This window comes from Maniola jurtina, chromosome 27 (genome assembly GCF_905333055.1).
Source record: "Maniola jurtina chromosome 27, ilManJurt1.1, whole genome shotgun sequence".
Taxonomy (NCBI): domain Eukaryota; kingdom Metazoa; phylum Arthropoda; class Insecta; order Lepidoptera; family Nymphalidae; genus Maniola; species Maniola jurtina.
In genome coordinates, this window is record NC_060055.1 from 4,923,862 (window position 1) to 4,939,208 (window position 15,347).

A 15,347-nucleotide genomic window follows, 5' to 3' on the forward strand; every position below is an offset into this window, starting at 1 on the left:
AAGTGGGGTATCATATCATTAGGCTTTACCTGTACATTCTAAAACAGATTTTTATTTATTTTTATGCATAATAGTGTTTGGTTTATCGTGCAAAATGACGGGAAAAATACCCGAGTACCCTCGGTGCGCGAGTCTGACTCGCACTTGGCCGGTTTTTTTATTTAAGGCCAACCCACGTAACGGTAAAAGAAATTAACCTTCCATTAATATAACAATAGGTACGGTACGTTATAATGTGTCAGCACAGTTTTACGGTGTCGGTATTTCACAAAGTAGTTGTAAAAATCTTCTAATTGTTTTATGGGGTGGCTAAGGGTGGTAGCTAGGGTTGACAACTTTATTTGAGCACGAAAAAATATCATCTATACATATACCTAATAAAATTGTAGAAAATCGGTGTCTGTACAATGGAAATATATAAAAAAAAAAGTAGCAGGGGTTGTTATTATATTGATGCCGAACCCGAAATTGTAATTAATTTTTTTTTGTCTGTTTGTCTGTGTGTTTGTGTACGCTAATATCAGAAACGGCTTATTCGATTTAGATACGGTTTTCATTAATATATTGTAATAAGCTTTACTTAACATTTAGTGTTCATTTCATGTCAATCGGTTCATAAATAAAAAAGTTATGTCAATTTAAAGAATCACGGCGAACATTTTTAACGTACAGAGTACGTAGGGGAGAGTGTGCATGAAAGAGCCAGGCTTTGAAAGAGCCGATGTGATTTTCCATTACTTATCGATATTCTACCAAAGTTTAATTTTACCCCTTAAATGGCAACACTGGATAGCTGTCACCCACAAACATTTGACAGTTCTACGACAACAAATGGCCTCACAGGACTGTTACGAAAATTCGGAAGCCAAAAAGTAAGTTTCTTTGTGTTTCTTTCATCTTTTTTTTTCAAAAAGGGTATTGCATAAGTTGACAAAACTGATATACAGTATTGGCGTCTATATATTTGCCCTTGTTTTGCATAAATAATATCAGATCAGCGTTCTGGTATAGTGCCTTTTTTTTGAAGTTATATTTTTATTAGCGTCGTGTTTTGAAAGAGCCAGTTATCTATGCTTAGAAAGAGCCGGCTCTTTCATGACACGAAAACTGGCTCATTCAATACATCGTTTAGTTTTAATTAACCCCCGACGAAAAAAGAGAGGTGTTATATAGTGAGGTGTTTGACGTGTGTGTCTGTGTGTCTGTCTCTGTGTGTGTGTGTCTATGGCCACGTAGCTCCTAAACCAATGGACTAATTCTGATGGTTCTTTTTTTTTTGTTTGATAACTGATGTGATGGAGATTGTTCTTAGCTATAATTTATTTATTTATTTAATCTTTATTGCACAAAATACAAAAAAATGTGTATGTACAAAAGGCGGACTTAAGGGGACGGTATATTCCAGATATAATTTCAAATCTAGAGATGGCGATACACATTGTATCGGCATCTCTCTTAGACGCCCCTGAACCGGTTGCGCATCGCCACAGTGTAGATTATTATTTTCACATCGCTCCTGCATTTAATCATTACGTCACCCGACTTCAGTGTTTACGATGGAGTAAAAAGTCAAGTTATGTATAAGTTTAAAATTCAAAGTTATAGTGATAAAAAATATTTATTATGAAATAATTAAAAATTTATTTAAAAAAATTAATCTGTAGGTATCATCAGAATCGATTACATTCGACTTCGCTGGGTTACTTTATTGTAATATATAACATTGCGTATCTATAAAAAATATTTGTACAAGTTAAATATTGTTTTATATACTACTAGAGGATCCCTGCGGCTTCGCCTGCGTTGATTTCGGTTTTTTTGAATCCCGTAGGAACTCTTCATTTTTCCGGGATAAAAAGTAGCCTATGTCCTTCTCCGGGATGTATCCCAAGTCTGTACCAAATTTCATTAAAATCGGTTCAGTGGTTGGGCCGTGAAAACGTAGCAGACAGACAGACACACTTTCGCATTTATAATATTAGTATGGATTTTAATGCACACTGTTGCCAAGTTACTATCATTAGTTAGTAAACAGTCACTGATAAAAAAAAAACAATATTATAATGTACTTTTATTTTTTTGTCAACAACGAGAAATAATGAATGAGATCTATTTACAATCATGCTAATAGGTGTCTTTTTCAACCTGTATGCTTATTATAGTAGGAGATTTAACATTTCACCAACTTTCATAGAATGAGATCACACACACACAGTAACATTAAATTAAAATGGGCCTAAATAACCTTGACTTAAGGTCCTAAATTCAATTACACCGATTTTAATTTCTGGTTCTGTCTGACTGGCTATACATGAATGGATTAATTTGAGCTATAAAATAAGGCGGTTAAGGTCTATTTTACGTTAGCGTTCTCATTATAAACCCCTATCTGCCAGTTTTGGTCATTACTGTGGTGACCATTACATTTGGCCTTGAAAGAAGATACGTCACATGGATAAAAGATTATAGCATGGACAAGTCCAAGTTTCTGAAATTTTCACTTATTGATAATGATAATACTGTCATTCCTAATTACTTACATTTATAGGTAAATCTTATATTTTCTATATCTTATTGCTATTATAGATGCTGAGATTATAGAAATTACACTCAACTGAAATTCAATGAAAATATAGTTAGCACGGACATTACACAAGTAACTATTTATTGCATTTCACTAATTACCGAGATCGTAAAATCCTATTTTTTCATATTATCAAAACGTTTACAGTAAAAAAATATCACACGCGCTAGGCGTGCAAAAACACCTGAAAGAGATTATATGCACCTGCAGCCATAACAGGATAACATTATAATATATTTCGTGTTGTATAAAAAGCTGTTTTGTTTATAATCCTTGTTTTTGTTTATTCAATATGGTTACAGTCAAACCGGCCCGCTCGGAGCTAATAGCCATAAAAGTTAACTAATTAGGTGAAATATTCCAAAAGAGCATAAGTAGGTATGTACACATTCAATACGCTAACTTAACTGTTTACGTTAAGGTTCAAAGTCAAAGCGCTGGAGAAATGTTTTTATATGATACTGAACAAAGTCAAGACAGAGATTAAAATATTTTATAGCTTTTTTGTTATATTCAGATTCGGGCCATTGATTCAAATTTTAAATTTGTAGTAATTATGTTCTCTAATTCAGAAGCTGAGCTCTTTTTCTGGATGCCTATCATTAGGCATCCAGAAAAAGAGGTCATTACCTTTTCGCTAAAAGACAATTTTACGTTGACTGGCATGAAAGCAAAGTGCCTAGTAAGCCAATAGACAATTCAGCTAGATGACATCAAAGCAGATTACCCAGTCAGCAGAGAGTCAACTTAGCTGTACGCCATAAAAACAAAATGCACAAGTAGCAAAACGTCTGGAATTGTGAATAGTCTGTATGATTAGAACACCTCATTAGCCAGACGTCAAATTTCATAGTTGGATGACATAAACGCTGAATGAGATAGTATCTAAAACGTCTGGAAAAGTAAATAGTCTAAATGGTCTGTTGCTTGCTCCCTTTTTAATTTTTAATCAACTTCCAAAAAGAAGGTGGTTCTCAATTCAGCCTGTTTTTTTACCCCATTGCGCCAAAGCCTAAAGGAAGAGTTATGATTTTAGCAGTCTGTATATGTATGTGTGTGTGTTTGTATCCAGATTCTGTGTGTTCCACCGTAGCGCCGAAACTACTGGGCTGATTTTGATGAATGAGGTGTAAATCGATTTGTCGTAAAGATCCGGGTAACATAGGCTACATTTTATACGAAAAAATTGACCTAACGGATGTAATATGAAAAAAAGTGGGGGTGAAAAGGTACTACCACTAACTAACAATTGTGCCAGGACTGGTCCTGATGGGATTTTGAAGTGATTTTGAAAAGGTGCAGTTGGTTCTCTATATAACGTAGACCCGCACTAAGACAGGATTTTGAGAAATTTGATCTGTAAATTGACCAAATTATCATACAACAATACTACTTCTCACGAACCTATAAAAGCTACGAACAAACGATTTCAGTAGTTACATTTTATTACTGTTCTTACCTTTCGATTCAAAACAAGAAAAATTGATACACTGATTTGGCATTCCAAAACGAAGCAACTCTCGTCCCAATAACAATTTAATGTATACTTTAAGAATAACTGCATAAGGTAAGTTTTACAACGAATATTTTAACATCGATATTTTAATGTTAGTATACGTGAGTGGGAACACAAAAGCCACAAAGATCCTTTGTATTGACAAAGGCAAACACAATAGGATCTTTCATTTCTTGTAAATTGAACTAGTTTTATGAGAAAAAGTATTAAGTACGTATGAAATTTTGTTTTGCACATTTTCAACTTTTAAGCTGTGACAATAAGGTCTAAGTTGAAGGAATATTTAATAGTATGATTATTTTTTTGATCTATAAAACATTTATGACACTGCAATTTTTGATCAAACTTATTATTGACTACTTAGTGACGTATATACATAAAAAAACCAGCCAAGTGCGAGTCAGACTCGCGCACCAAGTTTCCGTATCCGTACTCAGGTATTTTTCCGACATTTTGCAAGATAAATCAAAAACTATTATGCTTAAAAATAAATTAAAATCAGTTTTAGAATGTTCAGGTAAAACCCTTTTATATGATACCCCACTTGGTATAGTTATCTTACTTTGAAAATTAAAACACATTGTTTTTTAATGAACCCATAAATTCATGGTTTTTGCCAAATTTCATGATTCTAGGTCAACGGGAAGTACCCTATAGGTTTTCCTGACAGACACAACACACACGGACAAAACAGACTGACAGGCGGACAGATAGACAGACATACAGTTAGATAGACAGACAAACAGACAGCAAATTGATCTTATAAGCGTTCCGCTTTTCTTTTTGAGGTACGGAACCCTAATAAATGATATCATTGCATAGCAAGTGAAGAAACTAAAAATTATAACACCTTGGATAAACATCTTGGACTTGAAAGTGGATGTCATTTTCATAATAATCATGATCATCATCATCATCATTATGAGCCCGTGGATGTCCACTGTTGGACATGGGCCTTCCCTAAAGAGCGCCAGCCGCTTTATATCATCAGTCCATCGTGCTGGAGGACGTCCTACACTACGCTTGCTTATACGCGGTCTCCTCTCATCCTATTTTCATAATAATTAGTACTTTCCCCTAAAAACCTTTAAATTGATATCAATAAAGTTTTTTTCCATCTTATCTTCTAATACTTATGCATTTTACAAGTTTGGTTTTTGATCTTTGAGCTACCGGGATAGAGCACTCAGATTAATTAATTTTTATTTTCAAATTATAAGTCCTGGTCTATTATGACCTAATATTAGCTTCACTACACTGCAATGTACTGTTTACTGCATTCTTTTTAAAATAATTAATTTTTTAATGTAATAAATGCACAATATAAACTTATCTTAAAATCTAGAAAAATCCTAAATAAAAATACTTTATAACATAGTACTGAATTTACTACTCTATGGCATTCTGTACAATTACAGTATGACAAAATGCTTATGAAACCCGAAACAGGTCCTGCCGCGCTGAGGCGACGGGTATGACTGACAAGATAACGTAATTACGGCCCATAAGACTCAACAATAGGGTCGAAAATTCTTTGTACTCGCTCTGTACGCGATTTGAAGAGAATAAGCGAGGAAGCGTGAAATCAAATAATTTAGAATATAATTTGAAATATAGCACTTACTGTGAAATGATCGGACCGAATTATTTATTTGATTGTTTTACACCTATGGTGAAAGTTACGTCTTTAAGAGCTTTGTCATTAAAGAGAAAAACCCAAAAGCCTAAGGTTTTAGACCAAACTTCTGATTTTTTTTCTATCGAGGAAAGTTTGTCCAATCATGTTTTTATCGGACCAAATCCAAGGGGATATAATGAAAAATATTATATATTAATTTCAAATTTTTCGATCCATGCGTTCCTAACCTATTTCCATTTTAGTAAACTTTAGTATCGACGAAAACGGAGACCGCCGCGTTAATGCCTAATGGCATTCTCTACCAGTCATATAAATTATGGAGGTCGGGGGTGTCCAAAATTTTTAATTTTAGTTATTTCATTATATGATATATGTTTCAGAATAGAAAGATGTCTTCGCAAGCGTCAACAACTAAAAAACGGGTAAGGCCCACAACTACTGCAATAGAAGAGGCTGTAAAAGAAGTGGTGTCATATCTAAAAACTATATGTCATATCTAAATTGCTTTTATATTGTTTTTATTTTTTAAGTTATAGAGTATACGAAAAAGGGCTCGATTTTATGTTTTAAGATAAATTTTTATTAATTAAGTATTTAATTTTTGACTAAGACAAAGTTCAAAAGTTTTAATTGTTGATTAAGACAATGTTTAATTATTACTGAGACTGTTTAAAAATTGTGATTTTCATAGAATTACCAAAGTAAGCTTAGTATTAATCTGATTTTAAATACTTAACATAATTTTAATTGATAAAAAACCGTTTAGTATCTCAAAAGTAGGTATCGGCTCTTTCATAACACATGGTGGCTCTTTCATTGACCTGCTGCTATGAAAGAGCTGATTTCCTTTTTTTTTAAACTATTTATATAAGAGATTATCAGCGTTGTTATCCTCTTTATTTTTATTTTATAACATTGCCAATTAAAGTGATTATAAGAAAACCTAGTTTCATTTGAAAATAATATAGTAAAAGTGTGTTTTTTTTAATACTATTCAAAACTGGCTCTTTCATCCACACTCTCCCCTACTACACGCCTCGCGCCTGAGCGTCCGTGGCTATATAAAGCGCGCTGAGAGCTATTCCACGCGAACGAAGTCGCGGGCACAGCTAGTCTAAGTAAATAAATAAAAAGAAAAGGTGATCTGACTGATCTAATAACACACAGCTTAAACTATCTAAGTGCGGGACAGATTGGGCTATAACTTGGCATGGAAAGGATTTTTGAAAATTCAAAGGAGATAGAGGGTTTGAAGTTTGTAAAGTCAACGAAGTCGGGAGCTTAAGCTAGTTTATTTATAGAAAGTAAAATACGGAAAACGGAAAGCGCCTTATAAAAACTAGGGTTACATACTTTAAATTTTTAATGATTGACAACCCTATTTACAACAAAGATTAATAATGATATTACTAAAATCAGTTTACATCTTTATTACAAAGTGACAAAGTTCAAAATGCAATGGAAACTAATTTTTGCGTACGAATTACAAAAGCGGCAATTGTTACCTCCTACCTGAAGAAAACTGAGTTTGTTTAAATTTTATGATCCCATTTTTGTATCTTTGACGGCTTTTAGCAAAAGATAGCTTGTTTTGTTTAGAAATTAGTGAAAACTGACTACAGTTATGTGTTAATGGTCTAATGATGGATCATTTAAATGTTTGAGTTTGTACTAAGATAAGACACTTTTTTTTTAGATTGTACTACCTAATAAGTACCTATGTACCTACCTATTACCTAGGTAGTAAAATCTAAAATCCGACCTAGTGCGAGTCAGACTCGCGCACCGAGGGTACCTACTTAAGTATTTTTCCGACATTTTGTACGATAAATCAAAAACTTTTATGCATAAAAATAAATAAAAATCTGTATTGGAATGTACAGATAAAGTCCTTTCATAATATGATACCCCACTTAGTTTGAAAATTGAAAATACTTAGGTAAGTAGGTAGGTAGGTAGGTACCTACTATAATTATTTGTTTATGAACACATTTTAATTTTTTTTGTGATGTATCTACTTAACCACAAATTCACGGTTCTGGGACTTTTTCCTTTACTTGTGCGTCTAGACCTACTTAGGTACCTATCTGCCAAACTTCATGATTCTAGGTCAACGGGAAGTAGGTACCCCTTAGGTTTTCTTGACAGACACGACAGATGGACAAACGGACAGACAACAAAGTGATCCTTTAAGGGCTCCGTTTTTCCTTTTGAGGTACGGAATCCAAAAAATCAAGATTATTAGATTAAATCAAATAAAATAATATTATTTATCTACCTACCTTTACTTCTATGCGACAATAGCGGTGTATGAACGCTTATATCACTATAAATCCGAGATTTCGACATCAAATCCGCTGAAATCTCACTCATTCTATCCAATTTATAATTCAATTCCATTGTTTAAATAATTAAAAAAATAAAAACCATAGACAACAAAACGAGTAAAAACACTGGCAGCTAAAGCGCGCTGAAAATATAAACTGTCAATTTTTTTTGTCTATGTGAGCGTGCACGCCCTGTCCGTAAAGCCTTACACACACTATGATATTTGTTTGGAAATTTAACCCGTATTTTCAAGGTGATAAGGAGGTTAGCACACGTTAACCCGCGGTAAAGTCTACTAAAAATCCATAATGCGTCAGCCAATAACATCGCTCGTTTCTCTCCCCCCCAAATAGGGCGGGATCGAGATAATACATCCGTCCCTTTCACTCACGAGCTTCCCGTTATGAGCTTTATAAAGTGGTGTACACTAAAGCCCGTGGCATACTTGTCGGTTTTAAATTTTTATGGTCGTCTTTATTTGGTATTATGTTTGCTTTTAGTTTGTACAAATTTTGGGTAATTTTTATTGCATAGTTGTAAGTAGAGTTTATTAGCGTACCGATGCCAAGAAATGCTTTCGTGATTATATGTTTAAGTTAACGGATATGTTTCTTTGCTTAGAACTCGTTTACGTTCTAAACATACCTATTACAAGTGTAAATTAAAAATTTATAACACCCCCGATAAGTGAAGGTTACAGTAACTAGACAAGAGCTGATAACTTTCAAACGGCTGAACCGATTTTCTTGGATTATAGCTAAGAACGCTCTCGATCATGCCACCTTTCAAACAAAAAAATTAAATTAAAATCGGTGTGTATCTGTGTATCTGTCTGTGGCACCGATGCCACAGACAGATACACAGATACACATAATTAAACTTATAACACCCCTCTTTTTGGGTCGGGGGTTACACTGTGTCCGCGTGGACTATACAAATTCCAACCCCCTATTTTACCTCCATAGGGTCTGAATTTTCAAAAACCCTTTCTTAGCGGATGTCTAGTTACTTACGTCATAATTGCTAGGTACTTATCTGCATGCCAAATTTCAGCCCAAACAGTCCAATAATTTTAGCTGTGCGTTGATAGATCAATTAGTCAGTCAGCTTTTCTTTTTATCCTATCATCATCATCATCAGCCTGTGGACGTCCACTGTTGGACATAGGCCTTCCCTAAAGAGCGTCACCACACCCGGTCCTCAGCCTTCCTCATCCAGCCACTTCCCGCCAGCCGCTTTTAGATATCTTCTTATCCTATGAGATTTTTCATTTTTTATCGATTATCTAAGTATGAATTACCTTTCTATAGGTACTCATACTTAATTATACCTACTTACCTACTGGCTCATTTTTTGCGCACAGGATCAGCCTGGCTGTCCAACGCGGACTAGGTAGGAACATTTTACGCGAAGCAGCCGCGTGTGGCGCTGCCCTAACAATTTAATTCAGTTCATCTCATTTTAATCTCACAGCATCATGAACCGTTATTACCGAGCCCCAGTTATTAAATACGTTATAACAGTGAGCTGATAAATTGTTTTATAGCACCTTGCTACCTACCAGCTACCTACCTAGGTACTAGTCCTGATTTATTAGGGTTCCGTACCTTAAAAGGAAAACCGGAACCCTTATAGGATCACTTTGTTGTCTGTCTGTCTGTCTGTCCGTCTGTCGTGTCTGTCAAGAAAACCTATAGGATACGTACTTCTCGTTGACCTAGAATCGTGAAATTTGGCAGGTAGGTAATTAGGTCTTATAGCACAAGTAGGTAAGTAGGTACTTAAAGGAAAAATTCCGAAAATCGTGTATTACTGGTTCCATCACCAAAAAAAAATGTATGTGTGTGTTTGTATGTGTGTGTGTGTATGTTTGTTACTCCTTCACGCAAAAACTACTGGACGGATTGGGCTGAAATTTAGAATGGAGATAGATAATACCCTGGATTAGCACATAGGCTACTTTTTATCCCGGAAAATCAAAGAGTTCTCACGGGATTTCGATAAACCCAAATCCACGCGGGCGAAGTCGCGAGCATCGGCTAGTTATAGAATAAACTTGAAATACGTAGTAGGTATGTACCTAGTGGTAAAATAATAATAATGAACTTGGAATAGTCACAGTAAAATTCCAAGTAAAGAATTCTTTCAAAAATATTATGGAAGCAATAAACCCAACATTAAAATGTTAAGACAGCAGCAATAAAAGAGAAATTTCCAACCAATGCTCTTTGTTTGTTTACCCAAAATACACCACTCTATAATTGAGCAAAAGGCTGTGTACCAACATGCAAAAAAAACCGGCCAAGTGCGGGTCAGACTCGCGCACTGAGGGTTCCGTATTACAAAAGAAAAAAAGAATCAACCGCAAAACAAATTTTGTTTGTAGAGGAGGAGTTGTAACGTTGTTTGGCGATAGGGGTGGGGGGGGGGGGGACGCTTTTTTGACATTTTGCACGACAAACCAAAAACTTTTATGCATAAAATTAAATTAAAATTTGTTTTAGAACGTACAGGTAAGCCTTTTCATATGATACCCCGATTGGTATAAGTTACCTTACTGTGAAATTTCAAATAACAAATTTTATTTTCCCCTCTTTTTTATTAAACCAAACAATAATTCGATATTTTTCGATTACAATAATGTTGGACCGCTATTGTGTACAATTAGGTATTCAAAATTTCATGTCGATAACTCTAACAGTGACTGAAATAATCAACTACGACAGACGGACGGATTTTTACCATTTTGGTTATGGAACCTTAAAAATTGCACTGTTCGACGTGCGTCTATTGTCTATGGTGAGTATTATGTTGGCGGCAATTTTGACAGATGTCACGCTGCGACAACATGGTGGGGAGATATTGTTTTAGACAATCGTTGTCGAAATAAAGTGCTACTGGACGGTCGGACGATGATTCGTCGAAAATTAAAGCGTGCACTTCCCGAAAAGGTCTTTTAATGTGTACTCTACCTGACTGTATGACTAATTCTTGAGATTTTTAGGGGTCCGTTCCTCAAAAGGAAAAAGGGAACCCTTATAAGTAGGATTACTTTGTCGTCTGTCTGTCTGTCTGTCCGTCTGTCGTGTCTGTCATGAAAACCTATAGGGTACTTCCCGTTGACCCAGAATCATGAATGGTAGGTAGGTAGGTCTTAATAGCACAAGTAAAGGAATAAATGCGAAAACCATTGTGGTTACATCACAAAAAAAAATATTAAAATGTGTTTTAATTTTCAAAGTACTTATAAGATAACTAGGTATTCCAAGTGGGTTATCATATGAAAGGGCTTTACCTGTTCATTCTAAAATAGGTTTTCATTTATTTTTATGCATCATAGTTCTTGATGTATCGCGCAAAATGTCGCAAAAAAAAATACCCGAGTAGTGCGAGTCAGACTTCCGGACTGAAGGTGGAACCCTCGGTCCGCGAGTCTGACTCGCACTTGGCCGGTTTTTTTAAATAGGTATATGCTACCTCGGTACCTTTCATGCAAATCGGTTAAGCGGATGGGTTTATGGGAATCCCGTGGGAACTCTTTGATTTTCCGGGATAAAAAGTAGACTATGTCCGTCCCCGGGATATAAGCTAACCCTGTACCCAATTTCGTCAGAATCGGTTGAACTGTTGGGCCGTGCAAAGGTAGCAGACAGACAAACAGACACACTTTCGCATTTATAATATTAGTATGGATAACTACTTACAAAAGCGTATCGCCCTCATCTATTATTATTTAAGAGACTATTATAATGTAAATATTTATATTTGCAAATCGCCCGCTTGATTTGACTTCATAATAGTGGGGTGCTACCCTAATATTAATTTTACACTTGTTTAAAAGTACATGTGTATTTAATGCACACCTAGGTACCTATTAGGGATTACTTACACCATTATTTAGACTTAGGTAGGTATCTAAGTATTATCTAATTGTCTAAATAACTAACTGATTAAATACATACCTACACACACACACACACACACACATACAAACTTTCGCCTTCATAATATTAGTGTGATTCATCTTAAGTATATAAATAATATTTGCAGCAATTGAAGGTGGATTACTTAATTTTTTGTTTTAAAGGACCAAAATTAAAATTTATTTATCACACCAAATGTACCTACTAATTAATTTACAATTATAACATCTAAAATCTAAATTAATAAAATAATGAACTTAAAACTAAAAATCTTAAATAATAGATAGGTATAACATAATAACAAGTATATTAATTATGTGCAGTAAGTTACTTAAGTACCTACCCTTTCTGAAATTAAATGATATTAAGTAGGTACCTAAGTTTGATGATTGATCTTATGTAGGTAAGTAGATTAATTACATTGTAAGTATGTTCGTAAAAAATCATCATAATAGGATCATTGCTTTTTGAGAAAATCGCAAAGATACTTGAGTAGGTATTTAAATAAGTAGGTAAATAGGTACTAGGTAGGTAGGTAAGTACCTAGTTACGCAAGATATCTAAAGAAGTGAGCCGGCCATGGGTTGATCATGATGAAGTAGGTGGGTAGGTACATGCCTATATAGGTACCTATAGTGCAAACCGGTCGAAAGCAGAATTTCCTTTTTGCGAAGTCGGTTAAAAACTTTTTTTTCTCAGAAAATACGATTAGTAGAGTTCTAATGCCTACTTTTCGAGATTTCATTTCATTTTTTTCGTTCCATTTGAGTGTGGACATTAGGATTTTACAACCATCCATAATAAATCTAAATTGCGGCGGGTAGGTACTTAAAAGCGGCCCGTCGGCGGTACCTTTTATGCTCTTTGAAATATTTCTGTACCTACTTAGTTATTTGTTTATATATCTAATAATATTAGCCATCATTGAATAGTTTACCGCTATGTCACGGTAATATATAGATAATATTACCGTGGCTATGTCTCCATGAGTTTTAATAAATAGGTAGGTAGGTAGGTACTTACCTAGTTTAAACCGGTATTTATTTTAGTAAAAATGTAGGTAAGAACCTAGGTAGGTAGATACTTACCTAGTACTTAGGCAATATCTACAGTTTTAAGAAAACAACTCGAAAAGTATTTTACTGATTTCGAAAATATGCTCAAACTAATATTTTTTTAGTGATTTTATTTGATATTGGTTCTAGGGTTGAGATAAATGCGAAAAAAAGGATTTTTCTTAAATTTTGATTATTTTGTAGAGTAAGAGTAGGATAGGTAAGTACTAATAGGTAGGTATCTATGAATTTTTATGACCCAGACCGATGTTCGAAAAAAAATCAGAAAAATGTGGAAAATAAAATAGAATTAAGTAAGTAGGTAAGTAAGTACATAGGTAGGTCTATGGAATAGAATAGCTTTTTATTCAAATAAACTTTTACGAGTGCTTTTGAATCGTCAAATAATTTACCACTGGTTCGGAATGCCGTCTAGGTAACCTAATAACCGTTTTTTAGAAATAGGTAGAACGACAGCAAGCGATTTCCGTCGGCGGCGTAGGACTTAGGGCGGAAAATTCGGAAAATGCGACGCGACAGTAGATCTAGAGATTGGTACCTACTTAGTCCAAAAAAATACTTACTTTTCTAATAGGTACTTCGTTATTAGGTACTTAGGTGTAAAAAAATTGGAAAACTTACCGTGTGGTCGATCTTCAGGCCCGTCGCTATCTACTTCACTCCTAACACTCCCAGGGCTAGCCCTTTTCAAGTCCTCACTGCCCTGGTTTTCCGGATATCCGGCATTAATTTGACGTTTGTCATACGACATGAAAAACGGAAAATTCGGCACTCGATTCTGTTGAAAATAGTACATTTTCCCATCCCTAATCTTCAAGTCCTCGTCTTCTGAATGATCGGTATTAAAATCCGTAATCGTATTCTCGATATCGATTTCGGGCGACCGCCGCTCGTTCAAACCGACTATCGATTCTATCGAGAAGTTCTTAGGAGGTATTTTCGTCATTTTGTTGATTTCCGATTCCATCACTATCGATTCGAATCGATTTTTAGTTATTGTTTTTTTTTTTAAATCACTGCACGCACTTGCCACTAACACAATTCGAATTTGGAACGTCCGTATCTGACAGATCGCTGACGAGCTTTGTGGTGGTTCCACAGATTGGAAATAACCACGCCTCCATACTGGGGGAGTAGACTTTACCAAGCTAAACTACATTCAAATTTAAACTTTATTTTAAAAACCATTGAGTATATATTCGAATAAAATAAAATTCATATAAGTTTTCATGAAAAACTACAGCGTTCTATTTTGGACCTTATCAAGTTAGGAATAAAGTAAGTTTTATATGAATGTAGTAAAATTAATATAATTGCACGTAATCTGTTGTGGTTTTTCATAAAAAAAGGTTGAAGGTAGTTCTACTTACACTTTGTCTGAAGCCTTATTGGGAAGTGTTTTAAATAATACAGTAGTAGAATATAAGACAAAAATGTAAAAAAAAAAGAAAAAGTTGTTGACAGGTAAAAAAATGTGGTTGCGAACACCCAAAAAAAAAACCGGCCAAGTGCGAGTCAGTCTCGCGCAAACAGGGTTTCGTACCTACTTGGGTATTTTTTCCGACATTTTGCACGATTAATCAAAAACTATTACCTACTAGCTGACGCCCGCGACTTCGTCTGCGTGGATTCAGGTTTTTCGAAATCCCGTGGGAACTCTTTGGTTTTCCGGGATAAAAAGTAGCCTATGTGCTAATCCAGGATATTATCTATCTCCATTCCGAATTTCAGCCAAATCCGTCCAGTAGTTTTTGCGTGAAGGAGTAACAAACATACACACACACACACACACATACAAACTTTCGCCTTTATAATATTAGTGTGATTACCTATGCATAAAAGTAAATAAAAATCTGTTTTAGAATGTAAGTAAGCAGGTAGGTTCCCTTTCGTATGATACTCCACTTAGTATACTTAGTTATCTTATTTTGAAAATACCTACTAATTTAGTTGTTCATGAACAATTACATGAACAAAATTAAGTTATGGTGGCATGTATTAAATTAAGTTGTTAAACAAGGTACCTAGGTGAACAAAATTAAGTTAAGTAAGTAGGTATGAATTAAATTAAGTTATTTAACAAGGTACCTAGGTACGTCTACCTATTCTAAGTCGGTTAAGAAGATAGCTAGTTCATTAAGGTGATACATCACGGCGAGCCTGTCAATAATGTGCGGTCGGCTTTATTAGCTCGACCCGACACCGGCGCTATAAAGACACTTTTATTAACTTTTACATAGGTAGGTACATTAGTATATAGTGCGAAGCAGTGATAGTGTGG

At 34.8% G+C, this 15,347-nt stretch overlaps 1 protein-coding gene across 1 annotated transcript in view; it reads right to left on the minus strand.

Moving 5' to 3' along the window:
- The window catches only part of LOC123878952 (segmentation protein even-skipped), a 38,795-nt gene extending 24,698 nt beyond the window's left edge, over positions 1 to 14,097 (minus strand). The window contains exon 1 of the mRNA XM_045926330.1: positions 13,688 to 14,097. Coding sequence (XP_045782286.1) covers positions 13,688 to 14,033 — 346 coding nt within the window. The 5' untranslated portion in view covers positions 14,034 to 14,097. The remainder of the gene's footprint in view (positions 1 to 13,687) is intronic.
- Positions 14,098 to 15,347: the final 1,250 nt, after the last annotated feature.